This window comes from Bombus affinis, chromosome 3, assembly GCF_024516045.1.
Source record: "Bombus affinis isolate iyBomAffi1 chromosome 3, iyBomAffi1.2, whole genome shotgun sequence".
Taxonomy (NCBI): Eukaryota; Metazoa; Arthropoda; class Insecta; order Hymenoptera; family Apidae; genus Bombus; species Bombus affinis.
This window is the reverse complement of record NC_066346.1, coordinates 16,810,296-16,828,546: the sequence shown is the minus strand read 5'-3', so window position 1 is coordinate 16,828,546 and position 18,251 is coordinate 16,810,296. Positions and strand designations below refer to the sequence as shown.

Here is an 18,251-nt window from a genome sequence, read left to right as displayed (position 1 = left end):
TATTGCATGATTTTACAAAATATTCTCTTTTTTATACTTGCTCAAATTCAAAAATTCATGTACAATATATTAAGATTAGTTACATAATAATTATGTTTAACATGCGAATATAGCTTATAAGGTACAATGAATTATTTGAGATATTGAATTGAGGGAATTTTAATAAAATTTAGCATTAATGTAAAAATTTTCTAATCTTTATTTTTCTACACGCATTATTCGTATTGCATGATTTTACAAAATATTCTCTTTTTTATATTTGCTCAAATTCAAAAATTCATGTACAATATATTAAGATTAGTTACATAATAATTATGTTTAACATGCGAATATAGCTTATAAGGTACAATGAATTATTTGCATTGCTAATTGTATTTTACAAAGCATAATGCAAAAGTTATTTGCTTTGTGCAATTCCCTAAGTTATGTAATCTATGTAAATCTTTTATCACATGTATAACCTACATAATAATTATTAACAACTAATCAGTTTGTCATTGTTCTATTAATCGGCACGAAGATAAAAACGGCAAGACATTAGAAAATATTTTACACTGAAACTCAAAGTTTCCAGTCCCATGGAATACATAATACACCATCACTCATGACAGAGTAATAATGCGTCACCCAAAGCATAACGCCTTTCAATAAAGGAGCTAGAATGCTTTTATGTAATAATAAGCGTTCACAACATTGTATCATCAAATCAGGAGTTATACTGTCATCCTTATTTAAAACAGTCAATCCCAATTCCTGGACTGTTTTGTCATGTAGTTCGCGTTCTACATATTTTATGCTGCAAAAAACAATATTTAGAATAATGAACTAATTTTTTATGCTAGATTACCACACGATCTTACTTATTGTAATGATGTAATCTTTTAGTGGCTTCTTCTAAATTATCAGTAATAAAGTTTACTAAAAGGAAACTTGGACATGAAGATGGAACTATAAACTGTCCAGTAGGAGAGAGCATTAAAGGACCTGCTTCACTGAAAATAAAATTTAATTTACTCACATTTCTTACGTATACCCTAAATTTATATTATATTATACTTACAAATAAATTAAGTCACTATTAAATATATATACTTATAAATGAACTGAAAGAAGATATATATTAGACGTTAAATAGGTAAAAGTAAGTAATACTAACGCTTCAATTACGATTTCATAAGTAGATAAATCGGCTGGCCACATTTTCGGATAATTTCGTCGTCCTCGATAATCCGAGAGGGTTGTTGTAAGTTGTCGAAGTTGGCGTTCATACTGGCTAACCATTACTTTTGGCATGAATTTCCTGCACATATAGAGTACCCTGAGCCTTACCGTCACTCAATTAATGTGTTGTATTACGCACCGTCGACCAACTTTAATGTCAAGAAGCACTTGTGAAACTGCCTTTTCGAAAGCTGGTAATCTAAATAATACCACATCATACTTCTGAATGTTCTTGATTAACTGTTAAAATAAATATTGATTTAGCAAAGTAAAATATATTATAAATGTTATATAAATTTAATAATTTATTCTTACATCAAGCCAATTGTGTCTAACTTCACCTGAATTTAACATAACATTTCCCTCTACACTTATGCCCGTATCATTGGCAAAGACAAGTGTCCTATTTTTGAGTACTTCCATTGGTTCAGGATGATGTTCGGCTAATGCCTTAAAAGCTAATAAACATCCCCTGTAATGAGCTATGTTCCATCCACAGTCCCATATAATATTTTTCAAACCTAATTCAGTACATAATATCTTTTCCAACTTTTGTACTTCTTCTCTCATTGGTCTACATGCTTCTAACTTCACATGTACTTCATTAATGTGTTTATCTAAATATGCCCTATAAAATCATAATTAGCTTCAAGTTTTTATTATTTTAGTTACACAAATGAGAGATTAAAATAGACTTACTTAAGAGCATCAGGTTCTGAATTAATTTTTCTTTTCATTAAAATAGATGCATAAATAGGATCATCTTCTAGTTCTGAGAAATCTATATCTTCCCCAGCTCCTTTTCTTTGCCAATATCTTGACTTGTACTTTGTACTATCTGGTGGCTTTTGTTCTTCAATTTGATCTACGAATGTTGTTGGCAAATCACATGTCTTTAAGATAGAAAGTATAGTTTGTCTTAAATCCTTTTCTTTCAACTGTATCTGTACCAAAGTAAATTTTCCAGCCTTGAGTTCCTTTTCATTTTTTGAGCGTAAATAAAATGGTAAAGTGGTAGGTCTTATTGGTCTTTGCTGTTGTAAACTTTCTATAATAGAACTTAATTGTTTTAAAGAATTTTCATTTACTGTCTGAAACATTTAAAAAAGCAAAAATATCATATATTTAATACATTACCATTTTTAGTAGAAATTAAAAATTTTAACATAGTGTAAAGAATTTATTTATACATAAGTATTTATACATGCATACACGTGTATGCAGTAATTATTGCACTTCCTTCGTTCTATAAATAATTCTAACTATAATCAAATGATGAACTGTGTTGTCGACGTATAAACGATTTTAAATTGCTTATCTTCAAAATTTACTTTTTATAAGTTGTTCAACTTATTATATTAAAATATACTCACTCTTTGCGTAGGATATTGTCCAAAAAGATCGGGGTGAACGGTAAAATAAAAAGGTCGCAGTGCAGTGGATATTTCACCCGTACTTAAAGCTCTTACTGCATCTTTCCTGCAAAAACTATAAGATGATTGTTAAATCGATTAAAATACTAAAAAAACGATACCATTTAATTATATTTTGGCGAATTTAATTAAGTAAACTTGTTTACCATCTTCCTAATGCACAATACATTTTTGCAGTTTCTTATACTGTCATCACACGTCCATATCATGTAAACGTTTACGAGCTGAAATACGATAAATATCGCATTTACTATCCATCAAATTTACTAAACGTTCTACATTTGATAGATACAAATAATGACGCACATTAACCGTGGAATATAATTTTTCAGATGTATAATCTACATAAAACCTACTGACCTACACTTCTTTACACTTTACATAACTGTCTTTACATCGCATCAGTATGCAAACTCGAGCAACATTGGACTTGAACCTCTTCTTTTTGTCTAACCAATGGTGGGATCTATATATGTATGTACAGATATGTATATATATACATATTGTATATACGTGCTATACGCGATCAGTAAAAATAAAAATAAAACGTTATATTTGATTGGTTAAATTATCATATACAATGCGCAATATAAACACCAGTTTTAATCAGTAAAATAAGTACTACCAGCTTAGAATGTCCTAGTTTACTTATATTTTGTTCCCATATGATGTATCGCATAGTTTTAACCAAAGAGTATCCCTACTCTACATTAACACAGATACCTTATGCCTTATGTCATATTTGTATTATGTACCAGCTGTTTTATGTCTATACACACAAATAAGTAATGGTGAAAGGAGAACATTGGGATTAATATAATACTATAATGCCACAGTATTTGGTTTTTATATCTGTGCTTAATCACAGGTGGTCAAGGAAATAACTTATATATGTATATATATATACTTACGGTATTAAATCTTTTGAGACTGTAAAACAATAATGTACTGAGGACATTGTCAATCGTTTCATAGACGTGGTTTATTAAACATGGTCATTGAAAGCTTTTACATCTGTTAAATTCGATAACGTTTAAAGAAATTTACTTTGATTATTTATCAACATGTAAATAACTAGTGCTTTAAATGTATATAAATTATCAAGAGAAAATTTGTTGAAACATTGTTGCTGCTTTGTATATAGTATTGTAAGTACAAAATATAAATATAGTTATGTCTAATTAATGTTATATTCATTGCAACTTTATGATAAAATTTATTTATTTATGTTATCATGTTATATGTATAGTATATTACAATGTTTATAATTTTGTAAATATTGTAACAATGTAACAATTTTTTAAATATTTTTAGTTTCACTATGTCATATTCTATAAATAGAAGACCTTTGCTAGGAGGTGTATCAGACAGTGAATTTGAAGATGATTTAGAAACTGAAGCTGATGATCCAAATATTTCTGTTCCGGATGAAAAACCGTTCCTAAATCAATATGAACCGAGTGATAAGTAAAAACTGTTTAAAATAATTTAAATTATTATTATGAATACATATTTTATTACTGTATGAATATGTACATACATGTATTTAAAAAATTTACATAATGTTGGAAATTATATTTTGCAGATATAATCTTGCATATATTGTTTTTTATGTACTTGGTATAAATACATTAATTCCTTGGAGCTTTTTCATCACAGCTGATGATTATTGGTTGTATAAATTTCGAGAGATACAGAAAAATTCTACAAAAGGTATTAATTATACTCATATGGAAAATTTAGAAAAAAAAACTGATCTCCAAGCTAGTTTTACATCATATATAAGCGTAGCAAGTGCACTACCAAATACATTTTTTTTAATTGTAAATGCATTTATTAGTGAAAGGTAAGTAAAATAAAACTGTAATTATATAATAAAAAAGAATTAGTGCAATATATAAATTAAAAGAAATTTTTAACTATATAAATAACAACTAAACTATATAAACTATGTAACAAAATATTAAAATAACAGAATTCCCTTAAGAGTAAGAATGGTGGGCTCTCAATGCACAATATTATTATTTTTTATTCTAACAACAATGTTTGTTAAAATAAATACGGACAAATGTAAGTTTAATAAAAAGATAATATTCGGAATAAAATTATATATTTTACATTTAAAGTAATATACTAACTTTGGTTTTAGGGCAGGGAACATTTTTAATAATTACCTTGATCACAGTGGCATGTGTCAATGGTATATCATTAGAATTTGAAGTATTATTGAATATTACAACATTTAAATCAGATAAAATAGTGATATTATATTGCGTTTTTGTAGCTGCAAGTGCAATTTTTGGAGGGAGTTTAATGGGTATTGCTGGACGCTTTTCTCCAAAATATATAACAGCTATGTCAAGTGGGCAAGCTCTTGGAGGAATTATTACTGCTATAGCAGAAATATGTTCTCTTTGGATTGGTGCTAGTCCTATACTTTCAGGGCTAGTTTATTTTATAATTGGAGATGTTATATTGTTCTTATCTTTGATTGCATATATAATTCTAGAAAAAGCAGTAAGTAATTTAGCATTCTATAATGATATTTATCATACAGGTGTTTTATAAGTGGCTTATGATAATAACAGACATATAACAAAATAATCTATTACGAACTGAAGAGAAGACTTAAATTATAATGTCAATTAAATTATGGATATCATTTATTTTTTACCATAGGTATTTTTCAGACATCATATGGTAGAAAAACTGTCTGAAAATGTAGAAGCAGATTATTCAATAACCGGAGAAGTAACTTTTTCGCAAGGCACTACAATATCTTATATGCGTATTATTAAAAGAATTTGGCATTATGGTATTAATGTATTTTTAGTATTTTTGATATCCTTTTCTGTATATCCAGCACTTACTGTGTTAGTGGACAGTCAGTATAAAGGCAAAGGTTATGTATGGAATGGTAAGTCTTGCAATTGAATTTTATATAATTATAAAATTTTTATAGCTTTTTTATATGTTTTATAGATATTTATTTTGTACCTGTGGTGACCTACCTCATTTTTAGTTGTGGTGATTATACTGGAAGAATATTATCAGGCATTTTTCAATGGGTATGTATAAACGCGATTTGAAAATATATACTTTTTTGTTACTATAATAATATTTAAATTAATATTTTAGCCAAAAAATAAACCATGGCAAGTCGTATTTTTAAGTCTGATGAGAGTCATCTTTGTACCAGCTTTTATATTTTGTAATGCTCAGCCCCGACATCATCTTTCTGTTTATATTCATAATGATCTTTATTATATTTTAATGACTGTTGCATTTGCCATCAGTAATGGCTATCTATGTAATTTATCATTTATTTTAACTCCTATGTAAGTTATTATATATACTAACTTAATAAATTTTTATTAGTTTGATACTAAGGATTTTTATACAGGGTTGTAGATTCTCAAGAGAAGGAAATTGCATGTATTATGATGGGAGCTTTCCTTGGTATAGGATTGATATCAGGTTCTGCACTCAGTTTGCTTATAGTTAAAGCACTTTAATTGTACAATTTGTGTCTGAACCAAAGGAATATATAAATACTGCCCTCTATATTAAAATAAAACAGGACCACAAGACATAAAATTGGATCAAATTAAATAATTTTATTTTATACTTTATGACAAAATTTATAAATGTAATGTTTGATATATCATAGTAAATTATTTTTGAAACTTTTTTAAAATATTTATATAGTAAAATTTGATCAGTTCATGAATATACAAAATGTTTTGTGTATAGAATGGAAATAATTGTGTGTGCCAAATTACATCTAATAGATCTCAAATGCTGATACATAAAGACTTAATTGATTGCATATATGGAAAGGTACAATTTTATTATACATTTAAATAATGTATTTTTAAGAAATCGAAGAATGCAATAAATTATGATATATCTTTCAACCTTTGTCAAAACTAGTTTGTCAAAACTAAAACTGTAACATAATATAATAATTTATATTTAGCTATAAGTATTAATAATAAAAGAATATAGTTCAATTCATTGTTAATGTGTTATTAAACCCTTTAAACTAGATAGAATATTTAATTTAACAGAAAAAAATCCGTTATAGGAGGCATTTCGTGCCCTGTGAATTATCATTGATATATTATTGAATATATTACATAATATCTACTTTTTATGGATGTTTGTAACTAAATTTATATTACATACAATTTGAAATATATTGATACTTATAATGCCTACATCTAAGATTTTCTTTTCTTTTTTACTTCCTTTGCAAGTACTTTATTTATTTGCAAGTATTTGGGTATATATATTAGTGCGTATATAACTAAAACCTATAAGCTTTATTTATCATTTGCATTTAATTCACAGAAAAAAGCCTGCTCACTTATTGGAGCATGCATGTATCTCATGAAGGATGTTGTTTATCTTTACTTGTTAATGGAACAAAAACTACACCCGTAAGAGACTTTTTCTTAATCTTCCCATCCTTTGTTTTATCAACCTGTACTAAAACTTGATCTGAGTTCCTTGGACCCACTGGTAACACCAAACGTCCTCCAGGAGCTAGTTGATCAATTAACTGTGTAATAAATATTTTAATGATTATATAATATATTTCTGTATAACATTAAGTAATTAAGTTTTTTCTTACAGCTTGAGGCATTTCTTTAGCAGCAGCTCCCACATGAATAGCATCATATGGTGCTTTTTCTGGATATCCTAATCTTCCATCTCCAACTAGAATATTATGTATAAATATTAGAACAAATGTGGAATATTACATATTTTTATATGAAATATACAAATCCACATATTTGTATAAAATTTAGAAAATAATTACCAACTAATTGAACACGACCGCTTTCAAGAAGTTCTGGGTTATCTCTCTGAATATTTTGCATAGCAAATGCTTTAAGTTCAGAAATATGTTCAATACCTATAGCTAATCCATTTGTTCCTAACATCATTGCCATACATGCTGTTAAATATCCAGAACCAGAACCAACATCTAATGCTCTAGCACCATCACACAGCTTATCTTCAAGTATTTCCAAAGCATATGCATGCTGAATAATTTTAATTTATCAATTTCACTGACATATTTTCTATATTATGCTTCTGTGTCTTGGTGCAAAATGTGCCAATGTCATATTTTTTCAAAAATGACTATTGATAAAAATATTGAATTTATAAGCAATTGTATATTTTATTTAAAAAAAACGACAATTTTAAGTTCTATCTGAAAATTCTACCTGGAAATGATTATAATGGCATTTGTATGTAATGATAACATTTTTTATAAAATAAACACTGTAAAAAAATACCAAAGTCACTATAAAAAATACAAATATCATAAGCTTTAATTCATTCTTTTTGTTGTTGTTGCGAAAGAAATTTGAAACAGCAGGAAGCATTATAAATAATGACATTGGAACTTGCATCAAATCACAGATTTAAATTCAGTACATATCTGTATACCATATGAGGAGCACTTATAGTTGCACCATAGCCAATATCCTGTGGAGAATCTATATATGCATAGCCAGAACAGGTATAATTTCCTCTATCTACAGAAGACATTGCTTCATAAACTCTGTCTGATTTAATTATTCTTGATGCTAAATCAAAAAGACATGTGGTTTACATCTAACTTTCTTTTGGTAGTAAATGTAATTGCAAAGTTATATTTATATCACTTACATTTCAGATGTTGTATAAGATCATGATTGTTTTTTGCGTGAAATCTCCCAGACCAGGCCATTTCATATGCAAATTCAGAAAATAATAAACTTATCGCTATGAAAATAAAACACGATATATAAACGTTCAGATCGTAAATTATGATTTAATAAAATAACCGGCAAGTTATTGTTGCAATTATTACAAAATTTATTAGAATTATCAATGCAATTAAATGTATATAGTAAGTAAATAAATAAAAAAAAAAATACATTTTTACTGTTATACAATTATATATGTAATAACGTTAAATGACAAGTAAATTGAAACCGATTAATTCAATGTACATAGTTTGTTGTTGTAAATTGATACCAAATTTGATTTTAAGTTTCACGTAATGTAACCTTTATGTTGATTTTAGTAAACCTGTCTTGTACAATTCTAGCCAAATAAAATTGCATCATTATTGCACATGGGCACATACCAAATACGAGGAACATATAGGATGAATGTAACATAAAGAATGAAGTGACATTAAATTATGCAATACAACAGAGATTGGAGTTTTACCAGCCTTCTTACCACTATTATGTCACTTCCAGTTTTACCGATTCATACCTGTTTTTACCACTTTCATGTCACATGCGATGTTATCGATTCTGTAGTACTGGCACAAAAAGTGAAACGAGGTACATTCGTCTGTGGCATTTTGTGACACGCCTATAAGAATTTAGAAACATGCACATTATTATACATACTACGATAGTACGTTACAAATTCAATATACATACGTACATATATCACTCTGTATATAATCAAGATGGATTCGAATTACTAATATAATTTTTCACAATAGGAAAGAAGCTTTAAACTGAGATTTTAAAGACGGATTTCTAGCTGAATTATATTAAAAGTGATTCTAATAATAAAATAATTATAAATTGATATGTTTTGCGTAAATTATTTGATGAGGATAAAGAATTGATACTAATAAAAGCAATTTATTTTAACAGGAAAGGTTAAAACCATTTGATACAAAGAATACGAAGGATTGAATATTTTATCTAAAGTCTTGTACCGCTTTGTACATAGACTTATATAGATAAACTGCGCCTTGCAAGAAAAATACTAATACAAACAATTATATCTCAAACTCAATATTTGCGACAATAATTTTACTTTTATATAAGTATTACCAAAAAGACAATTATTTTTATTTATATTCATAATGTTTCATTTTTTACATATATGCTTAGTGTATATTTTTTGTTAACGGATTAATATTTCGATCCATATATTAATTGCCTCAGTTACTTGCATTAGTGTGGGTAGATTTGTGGTAGATAGTCTGTATAGTTTCTTTATAAGCTAAGAATATATCGTATCGCGTCATAATATATTACGTTATACTACATCGCATAATAAAATATCACGCTATATTACATTGCATTATATATCAATACGTTATAATGTATTACGATATAATGTATTACGTTATATAGTATTATGTTATACACTATTACGTTACAACGTATTACGTATTATAGTACTACATTATATAGTATAACGTTAGAACGTATTACGTTACACAGTATTACGTTATATAGCATTACGTTATTTATTATTAAATTACATAGTATTACGTTATACGTTACGTATAGCGTTATATACTATTACGGTAAACAATATTACGCTATATAGTATCACGTTATATAGTACAGCGTTATATACTATTACGCTATACAATATTACGCTGTATAGTGTTACGTTATAATGAATTACGTTATATAGTATTACGTTATATCGTATTACACTACATTATTATTATTATTGTTGCATAGTCCGTGCCTTTCGGCTTTGGACGAACTTTCGGTTTTACATCTCTTATGTCTAATTCTTTTCTTATATATCTATCTTCCCTCTTTTCCACTCTATTCTATTGTACTCCCTTAATTATTCTATTCTCTAAAAACTAAAACTAGGAACTACAAATTAACCACTAATGACTAAAAACTATTGCAACTGTGTGCCTTAGTCTCCTTGTTATGCATCCTTCCTGTCGTTTGCCCTTCTCTTCTCTATTATTGTTTTCAGTTCTGCTAAACTTTGTCCCGTCTCATTTAGTACTTTTCCTATGTCCTTTGGCCCTCCCGTTATTTCGCATTCTTCTATTACATGTCTCAGGTCTTCTTCATTCCTTTTATATAGTCTGCATCTTTTTTCTCCCTCTTCCTTCCAGTATTCCCTTGCTTTGGTCTCGTGTCCACATTTGAATCTTGCCAGTATTCTTCTGTCTTTCTACTTCATCCTCCCTTCTAGGTACTTTGATAATTTTTCTTTGGTTATATTTCCGTAGTGTATATTATATTTGGATTCCCTTATCCTTTTCCCCCTCTCTTCTGCTTCTCTCTTTCTTCTTTCCTCTATAATCTGATCTGCTGTCATCCTTTCTTGCTCCTCTCTTGCTTCTATCTGCGTCCCTCCCTTTCTCACCTCTTCTAGTCCCGTCTTTTTCTTTCTTGCTCTTTTCCCTTCATGGCAATTTCTCCAGTTTCTCTCTCTTTCCTTTATACACGCCTTTACTAATTCATTTTTCGATTCTAGGAATTCGATTCTCTTCATATCTTGCTGCTCTTTTTAATGCTTTTTCTTTTATTTCTATTATCTTGTATTCTTCTATTAATATGTAATTTGGAGTTGTCATATCTAAGCCTAATATTCATTTCGCATATCTTCTTTGTACTTTATCCAGTCTTTCTTCTATGTTCCAGCCCCATACCTCTGCTCCAAACAACACCACGATCTCTACCAGTATTCCAAATATCTTTATTCTCCTTTTGTAGTCCTGTTTGAATATTCTTTCTCCCACGCTCCATGTTTTCTTCATTGCTATCGTTGCTCTCTTTTTCCTGTCTTGCATGTGCTTCTCATCGCTGCCGTTTTTCTGTAGTATGCACCCTAGGTATCTTATCTCGCCCACTTCTTCTAATTCCTGCTCTCCCCATTTCCATTTTCTTTGTCTCCTTTTGTTCCTTCTTTTTTCGAATACTACTATTTTGGTCTTTTCCGTGTTCAGTTCTAATTCTGCTTCCTTTAAAAATTTTTTGAACCTCTTTAACATTTCTTTTAACTCCTCTTCTCCGTCCGCCATTAGCACAATATCGTTTGCATATGTTAGTGACCATACTTTTCTTTCTTCTACCACTATGCCCCCAGCTTGTCCTTTCCTTAGTTTTTCTTCCAGTCCTGCCACGTTGATATTGAATAACGTCGGGCTTGTCACGTAATTTGAGGGTTGGATAAAATAAGATAGCTGAGTCGTAGCACAACTATTAATTTTAGTTAAACTTTATTGCGAATTCAGCAATCACAACGGAATACATGCTGAGTTACAATGATACGTTAAGTACGCGACTGTTATAAGGATAGAGACCGGTAAGGATAAGTTGACTATTCTAAGAATACAGAATAAGTGAATCTTACTGACGATACTGTGTCTGAGGAAAGCTAGGGGTGGGTATGTCTAAGGACATGGGACTCTCGGATTTGTTGATGGTAATTTTGGTTAAGGAAGTTTTTTTCTTTTTTTTTTTTATTTATTAGAATATTTACAATCAATTCTCGTTGAGAATTTTCAGTAACTTCATTTGGCGTGATATAATGACATGGCTTATAATAGTTTTATATTGTTGGTTCTAGTAGAAACTAAGGATTTAATCTAGAGGGTATTTTCTTTTTAGTCTGCGGATCTGGTCCGTCGTGTCTAGTAGTTGGGTGACTAATGGGTTGTGGTGGTTGCTGATTCTTGTGTTATATCTGCTTCTGAACTTGTGTATTTCATCTTTTACTATAGGTATCTTGAGGTCGCTGTGGATTGTTTCGTTTGTAACATACCAGGGTGCATTTATTAGGGATCTTAGCGTTTTCGATTGGAAGCGTTGGAGTATTTCAATGTTGGAATTACTTGCTGTTCCCCATAGTTGGATTCCGTAGGTCCAGACAGGTTTTATTACGGTTTTATAGAGCGTAATTTTGTTCTGCGTGCTTAAGTTGGAGCGACGGCCAATGAGCCAATAAAATTTTTTGAGTTTGTCCCCGAGTTGTTTAGATTTGTCTACGATATGTTGTTTCCAGGTTAATCTCCTGTCCAGAGTCATGCCCAGGTGTCTGACTGTGTCCTTGTTAGGAACTGTTATATTGTTAATGGAGATCTGTGGGCAGGTTTGTTTTCGCAGCGTGAAGGTTACATGTGTGGATTTTTTTTTCATTAATTTTGAAGCCCCATTTATGGAACCACTTTTTCATTGACCTCGCTGGAGAGTGGATGAGGCTATTATCGGGTTGGCGTGGGACGCTAATAGCGCTGTGTCGTCGGCAAATGTTGCTATGGTTATTTCTGTCGATATTGGTAAATCGGCAGTGTAGATGGAGAACAGAAGAGGTCCGAGGACACTGCCTTGGGGTATGCCCGCTTCTATTGGGAAAGTTGTGGTAATGGTTTTTTTTTTTTTTTTTATTTATTTGTTAAAATTCACAATTTGTCCAATTTGGACATTTGGTGGAATTTTTTAACGGTTAATTTAGCATGTTGGTGGCTACCCCCAGCGGGGTACCATCCTCGTGTTTGTTAGGTTATGTCCTTTATACGGTCTGCTGGGTGCTTCCTTTTTAGTCTTCTGTCCATATTTATGGTTTTGTATGTTTCCGCAGCTAGCCGGTTTGGGTGTGTTGCTATTCTTGATTTGTATTTCTCGGAGTATCTGCTAATTTCTTCCTTGACCGTTGGCATTCCCAGGTCCCTCCGAATATCTTCGTTTCTGACGTACCAAGGTCCGTTTACTATTGTTCTGAGGATTTTAGCCTGTATTACCTCTATTTTGTTTATATGGCTCATTGCTGCCGTCCCCCATAATGGTATTCCGTACGTCCAGATTGGTTTTATGATCGTTTTATATATTTTTAATTTATTTTCTGTGCTTAGTTTGGATTTTCGGTTTGTTAGCCAATGCATTTGTCTCCTTGTTTTCTGTATTTTTTCTACTATTGATTTGATGTGTAGTTTCCAGGTGAGTTGTTGATCTAAGTGGAGTCCTAGGTATTTGACATGCTTTGTTTACGTTATATGCGTGCCGTTCAATAGGATGTTTGGTGGTATCTTTTTTCGTAGCGTGAATGTAATATGGTTGCATTTATTGGGGTTTGCTTTTATTTGTTTTTCTTGTAGCCAATTTTCTATTTTTATGATATGTTCTTGTAGTATTTTGACTGCCGTTTCTGGGTTAGTATGCCTGACTAGTATAGCTGTGTCGTCCGCGAATGTCAATACTGTGCTGTTGGTAGTTGTTGGTATGTTCGCCGTGTATAATGTGTATAGTATTGGGCCTAGGACGCTTCCTTGTGGTACCCCGGCCTTGATGTCTTTAACTTGAGAATGTGTGTCCTTGATTTTTATTACGAAGGTTCTGCTGCTTAGGTAGGATTTTATTAAGTGGTGTATTTGCTCCGGGAATTGTTTCCTAATTGTTTGTAGTAGACTTTCATGATTAATTTTATCGAATGCTTTCTCTATGTCTATAAAGAGGGCTGTGCAGTATTCCTTGTTTTCTAGTGCTACTATTATTTCGTTTATAAGCCTGTGCATTTGCTCTATCGTGGAGTGTTTGTTTCTGAAACCAAATTGGTGATCCGGTATTAGTTTTTTTGTCTCTATTATTGTTTTTATCCGGCAATATATTATTTTTTCCAGTATTTTGGAAAATACTGGAAGCAGTGATATTGGTCTGTAAGATGCAGTTTGGTGCGGGTCTTTGCCTGGTTTATGTAACATTTTGATCTGTGCTAATTTCCATGGTTTGGGGAAGTATTGAATTCTTAGAATTGCATTGAATATTATTGTCATTAGTCTTATTGCTTTTGCGGAAGGTTTTTCAAGATTTTACCATTGATCAGGTCGATTCCTGGCGCTTTGTTGTTTTTTGTTTTATCAATTATGTTTCTAATTTCTTGTGCTGATGTTTTAGGTATGGTGTATTCCTTGTCGGTTGTGGTAATAGTGGTTTGTGGATCCTCCTCCGTATGACTTTTCAGGTTGCTGTTGTTGATAGTGTGTGGTGTGAATGTGTTGCAGAGGTGGTTGGAGAATTCTTCAGCTTGTTCTTCGTTGCTTCTTGCCCATGTGTTATCTGCTTTTCTGATTGCCGGGACGGGTATTATTGGCTTCCTTATTTTTTTCGTGGCTTTCCATAGTGAATAATTGGTGTTCTCGTGTGTGGACAGTGTCCCTATGAACTTTGCGAATTCGTTATCGTTGTGCTCCTTTATCTTGTTTTTTATTTCCTTTGCAAGTTTGTTTAAGTGTTTTTTGTTTTCTCGGGTTCTGTATTTTTGCCATTTTGCTTTTGCTTTTCTTTTTTCTTTGATTTTGTCGAGTATTTCTTGCGGGATTGTTATTGTTTGTCTGCTGGTTGGTTCGGGTGTAGTGGTTGTCCTTGCTGCTTCTTGAATAGTTGCTGTCAATGTTGCTACTGCCTGTTCTATGTGTTCAGGAGTTTTTAACGGGATGTTGCAGTTTATTTTGCTTTCTATTATTTCTTTGAAAGTTTGCCATTTGGTGGTTTTATTGCATAGTGTTTCTGGTTTGCTATAGTGTATTGGTTTGTTTCTGTATTCAATTATTATGGGTGTATGATCGGAGCTGAGTTCGAGGTTGGGTGTTATTTTTAGTTTATTTGTGTTTAGTCCCCTTGTAACTGCAAAGTCCAGAAGATCTGGTTTTTTGTTCAGGTCAGTCGGCCAATGTGTCGGTGTTCCTGTGGATAATATATTGAGGTTATTATTTCTAATGTATTTTTCCAGTGTTCTGCCTCGAGGTGTAATGTTTCTTGACCCCCAAAGCGTGTGCTTTGAGTCGTAGTCTCCCGCTGCGATGTACTTGTCCCCTAGGTCCTGGAAGTATTCTTCCCACATTTGTGTTGTTATTTTGTGTCGCGGAGGCACATATACTGCTGACAACTGGAAGTGGTTGCTGCTAGTTTGAACTGTAACAGTGGTTGCTTGTAAATATTCTTTGTTAACTTGGCTGTGTAGATAATGTTTGATATCGTTTCTGACTATCACTGCTGTCCTTCCGTGAGCTTTTCCTGAGGGGTGTTTGGTATCATATATGGTGTAGTATGGTATTTTCAAGTAGCTTTTTGTAGTGAAGTGTGTTTCTGAGACAAGTAGTATGTCTATATTGTTATTGTATATGAATGTTTTAATTTCGAGGGCCCGTTGTTGTAGGCCGTTTGAGTTCCAGGCTGCTATTTTTAGAGTGTCCGTTTTTATTTTTTGCTTAGCACGTTTGTAATTAGTTGTAGCATGACCGTGATTTGTTGGGTTTGCTGTTTGAGAACTGCGTTTTGTTCGCTTATCATTCTGGTTAGCATTTCGGTGTTCTTTATGGATTGTTTGAGCAGTTCTTTGATTTCTGCAATGTCATTGTTACTATTGCTGTGGTATTGGTTGTGTGTATGTGTTGATTGGCTGGTTACTTGAGCATAGCTTAGACCACCAATGGTGTTGGTGCTGATAGGTTTGGTGTTTGTTGCTTGCTCTGTATTTGGTATTATTTCAGGTTTTGTGCTGTCCTGTTGGGCTTGTGTGTTAGTGATTGTCCTGCTTCGTAGGGGCGGGAACAGTTTACGTTGTAATTGTTTTCTTACTTCGCATCCTTTATAGCTGGCTGGATGGTTTCCGTTACAGTTGTAGCATTTAACTTTTTCTATTTTTCCAGAATATGGCCAGTGTATAGTTAAGTGGTTTTTTGCGCACTTGACGCAAGCTGGGCTTCTGTTGCAATAATTTTTAGTGTGTCCGTATTGTTGACACCGCATGCATTGAGGTATATCTTTTTTGTGTCGTGGTGGTTCGACTGTTACTATTGCGTTTAGTATTTGTTTGATATCATATATTTCCTTGTTATTGTTTCTGGGTTCCAGTTCTATTAAGAATAGTGGTAATGGTTGCTTTGTGTCGAATCTTGTTATATTGTTTATTGTTCTTGTTTGATGACCAATTTTAGCTAACTCATCGCTTAGTTTATGTATGTTCGTTTTAGGATGCAATCCTCTTATGACAGTTTTATAGCTCCTTTCAGTTTTAAGCTGATACGTGTGGTAGATAGCATTTTTTTCTTTTAATGCTTTTATAACTTTCCTAAATGTTTCTGGTGTGTTTGTTTGTATTTTTACTTGTTCCAATTTTGTTTGCTTTATTGTGTAGTTGTTTTTCTCATCTAGATTATTTAGTAGATCGATGAGCGGGTCTATTATTTGGGCCTCAACAAAGATTGGTGGTGGTTTTGTAATATGATTTGTTTGGATTGTGGTTTTATTTATGGGGTCAGCGTCTATTTCTTCCGTTAGTGAGCTGAAGGAGTTGCTTAATGGTAATTCTTGCAGCCATCGCTGCTTTTCTGTAGCTGGGTTTCCTATGGCACTTATGTCTGTAGTTGTTTTGCGTTTTTTGCTAGCCTTCGCTAGCTTCCAGCTTTCGTCCTGGTAGTATCTTTCATATTCTGAATTGCTATCTTCCTGTCCCCGATGCTCTTTTGTTTCTTCTGTCTCCATGTTAATTTGTTTGTTTTTTATATAATATGTTTCTCCTTTTGTTGCTATGTTTATAGTTGGTATCTGCATTGCTATTTTATTTCCTCCTCACTATCACTTTGCAGCACTATTACTTTGAAGCATTTTTTCACTATTCACTTATACCTGGAGAGGACGACCGTCTAGACACGTCCGTCCTCCTCGGCTGTCCGAGCAGGAGTGAAATCTTTCTTTTCGACGGTTTCCACGTCGATCGAGAGAAACTATTCGTCGAAATGGACTATCCGTGGCTGATCTATTACGGCAGAAAGTGAAAAAGAACGTAAACGAAGGAAATGGCCGACATAAAGGACGATAACTGTTAATTTAAACGTAATAGAACGAAAGAATACGACGTATTCGTTAAAGGATATTTAAGACAATTTAAATTAAAATCGATTTTCACACGACGTTCTTCGATTTTTTCCAGAACCAGATTATATCTATGATAACGTTTCGATAATATCGTTTTATGCAAAAGAAAGCCAATTATATGATTGAAAGAAGAAATTTGGATCAACGTATGGATATCCTCCTATTTCGTTGCACGAGTTGCGAATAACCTGTCGAATAATGATAAAGATAGAAACGAATATGACAAAGGCATAACGAAGGAACTAATATTCAGAATTTCGTGCGTTTAATTCCTCGAAAATTGCACTTTTAAACGCATCGGTCTCGCAGTTCAACCTGCCGGGAACAAAGAATTTTATCGGAAACATCGTTCTAACATTTCAATTTTACAAACGTTTCGCTCTGCTTCGTTAAAAGCTGCGCGTATTTGGTAGATAGAAAATTATGCACATACGTTAAAACGTATAACGCGCAACAGGCAAGGATATACGCGTACGCGCTGCAAACGCGTTAAAAGCGAAAAATATCGCTGAAATTATTTTCCCATAATAAAGAAATCGTCGGGCCTCTTACGAATACAAAAGATAATTCGTTAAGATTATAGTGTCTATTAATTTTACCATAACGAGTTTAACAGAGCTTGCGAAACTAAAAGCTTTATCACAGACGATAAACCCTTTGATTGCTGAATACTCACGGCCTATGTCGTCCGTACGGACGGCGCGTGTCTAGCGCTGACGATCGCTGTGGACGGAATACTTTTTCGTTAGACTGAACTCTGTTGATTAACTATTCAATGCGCAAATCGTAATAAGTTATAGTAGTTTAAATGATTAAAATGAAAGAGATTAAATGATTCAAGAGCGTTATATTTTAGTTATTTTTAATTATTTATTATAAACATTGAAATTTACAGTTAACTAGAATTTGCGTAATAAACTAGAAAACTAAA

At 32.0% G+C, this 18,251-nt stretch overlaps 3 protein-coding genes across 12 annotated transcripts; 1 reads left to right on the top strand and 2 right to left on the bottom strand.

The window, feature by feature from the left end:
* Positions 1-175: 175 nt before the first annotated feature.
* Positions 176-3,474, bottom strand: LOC126914399 (T-cell activation inhibitor, mitochondrial-like). 5 transcript variants are annotated; one of them, XM_050718307.1, is made up of 9 exons: positions 2,961-3,474; positions 2,801-2,878; positions 2,595-2,709; positions 1,921-2,312; positions 1,537-1,849; positions 1,361-1,461; positions 1,157-1,318; positions 861-992; positions 176-796 (listed from the first exon to the last, which is right to left on the bottom strand). In XM_050718307.1, the coding sequence occupies exons 2-9, from the start codon at positions 2,821-2,823 to the stop codon at positions 562-564; spliced, it is 1,473 nt and encodes a 490-aa protein (XP_050574264.1). In that variant the 5' UTR covers positions 2,824-2,878; positions 2,961-3,474; the 3' UTR covers positions 176-561. The 5 variants fall into 5 exon arrangements, with proteins under 5 accessions (XP_050574264.1, XP_050574267.1, XP_050574265.1 ...); XM_050718310.1 differs by having other exon boundaries at positions 2,595-2,700; XM_050718308.1 differs by having other exon boundaries at positions 3,015-3,474.
* Positions 3,475-3,909: 435 nt separating this feature from the next.
* LOC126914400 (equilibrative nucleoside transporter 3) lies at positions 3,910-6,671 on the top strand. Of its 2 annotated transcripts, XM_050718313.1 has the most exons (9): positions 3,922-4,121; positions 4,240-4,500; positions 4,630-4,724; positions 4,804-4,854; positions 4,939-5,171; positions 5,334-5,571; positions 5,637-5,722; positions 5,793-5,992; positions 6,058-6,671. In XM_050718313.1, exons 1-9 carry the CDS (start codon positions 3,976-3,978, stop codon positions 6,167-6,169), a joined length of 1,422 nt encoding a protein of 473 aa, XP_050574270.1. In that variant the 5' UTR covers positions 3,922-3,975; the 3' UTR covers positions 6,170-6,671. The 2 variants fall into 2 exon arrangements, with proteins under 2 accessions (XP_050574271.1, XP_050574270.1); XM_050718314.1 differs by lacking the exon at positions 5,793-5,992 and having other exon boundaries at positions 3,910-4,121.
* Positions 6,672-6,960: 289 nt separating this feature from the next.
* Positions 6,961-9,047, bottom strand: LOC126914423 (protein-L-isoaspartate(D-aspartate) O-methyltransferase-like). 5 transcript variants are annotated; one of them, XM_050718364.1, is made up of 6 exons: positions 8,937-9,047; positions 8,340-8,435; positions 8,118-8,257; positions 7,480-7,705; positions 7,291-7,376; positions 6,961-7,218 (listed from the first exon to the last, which is right to left on the bottom strand). In XM_050718364.1, exons 1-6 carry the CDS (start codon positions 8,953-8,955, stop codon positions 7,045-7,047), a joined length of 741 nt encoding a protein of 246 aa, XP_050574321.1. In that variant the 5' UTR covers positions 8,956-9,047; the 3' UTR covers positions 6,961-7,044. The 5 variants fall into 5 exon arrangements, with proteins under 5 accessions (XP_050574321.1, XP_050574319.1, XP_050574324.1 ...); XM_050718362.1 differs by having other exon boundaries at positions 8,803-8,946; XM_050718367.1 differs by lacking the exon at positions 8,937-9,047 and adding an exon at positions 8,803-8,882 and having other exon boundaries at positions 7,576-7,705.
* Positions 9,048-18,251: the final 9,204 nt, after the last annotated feature.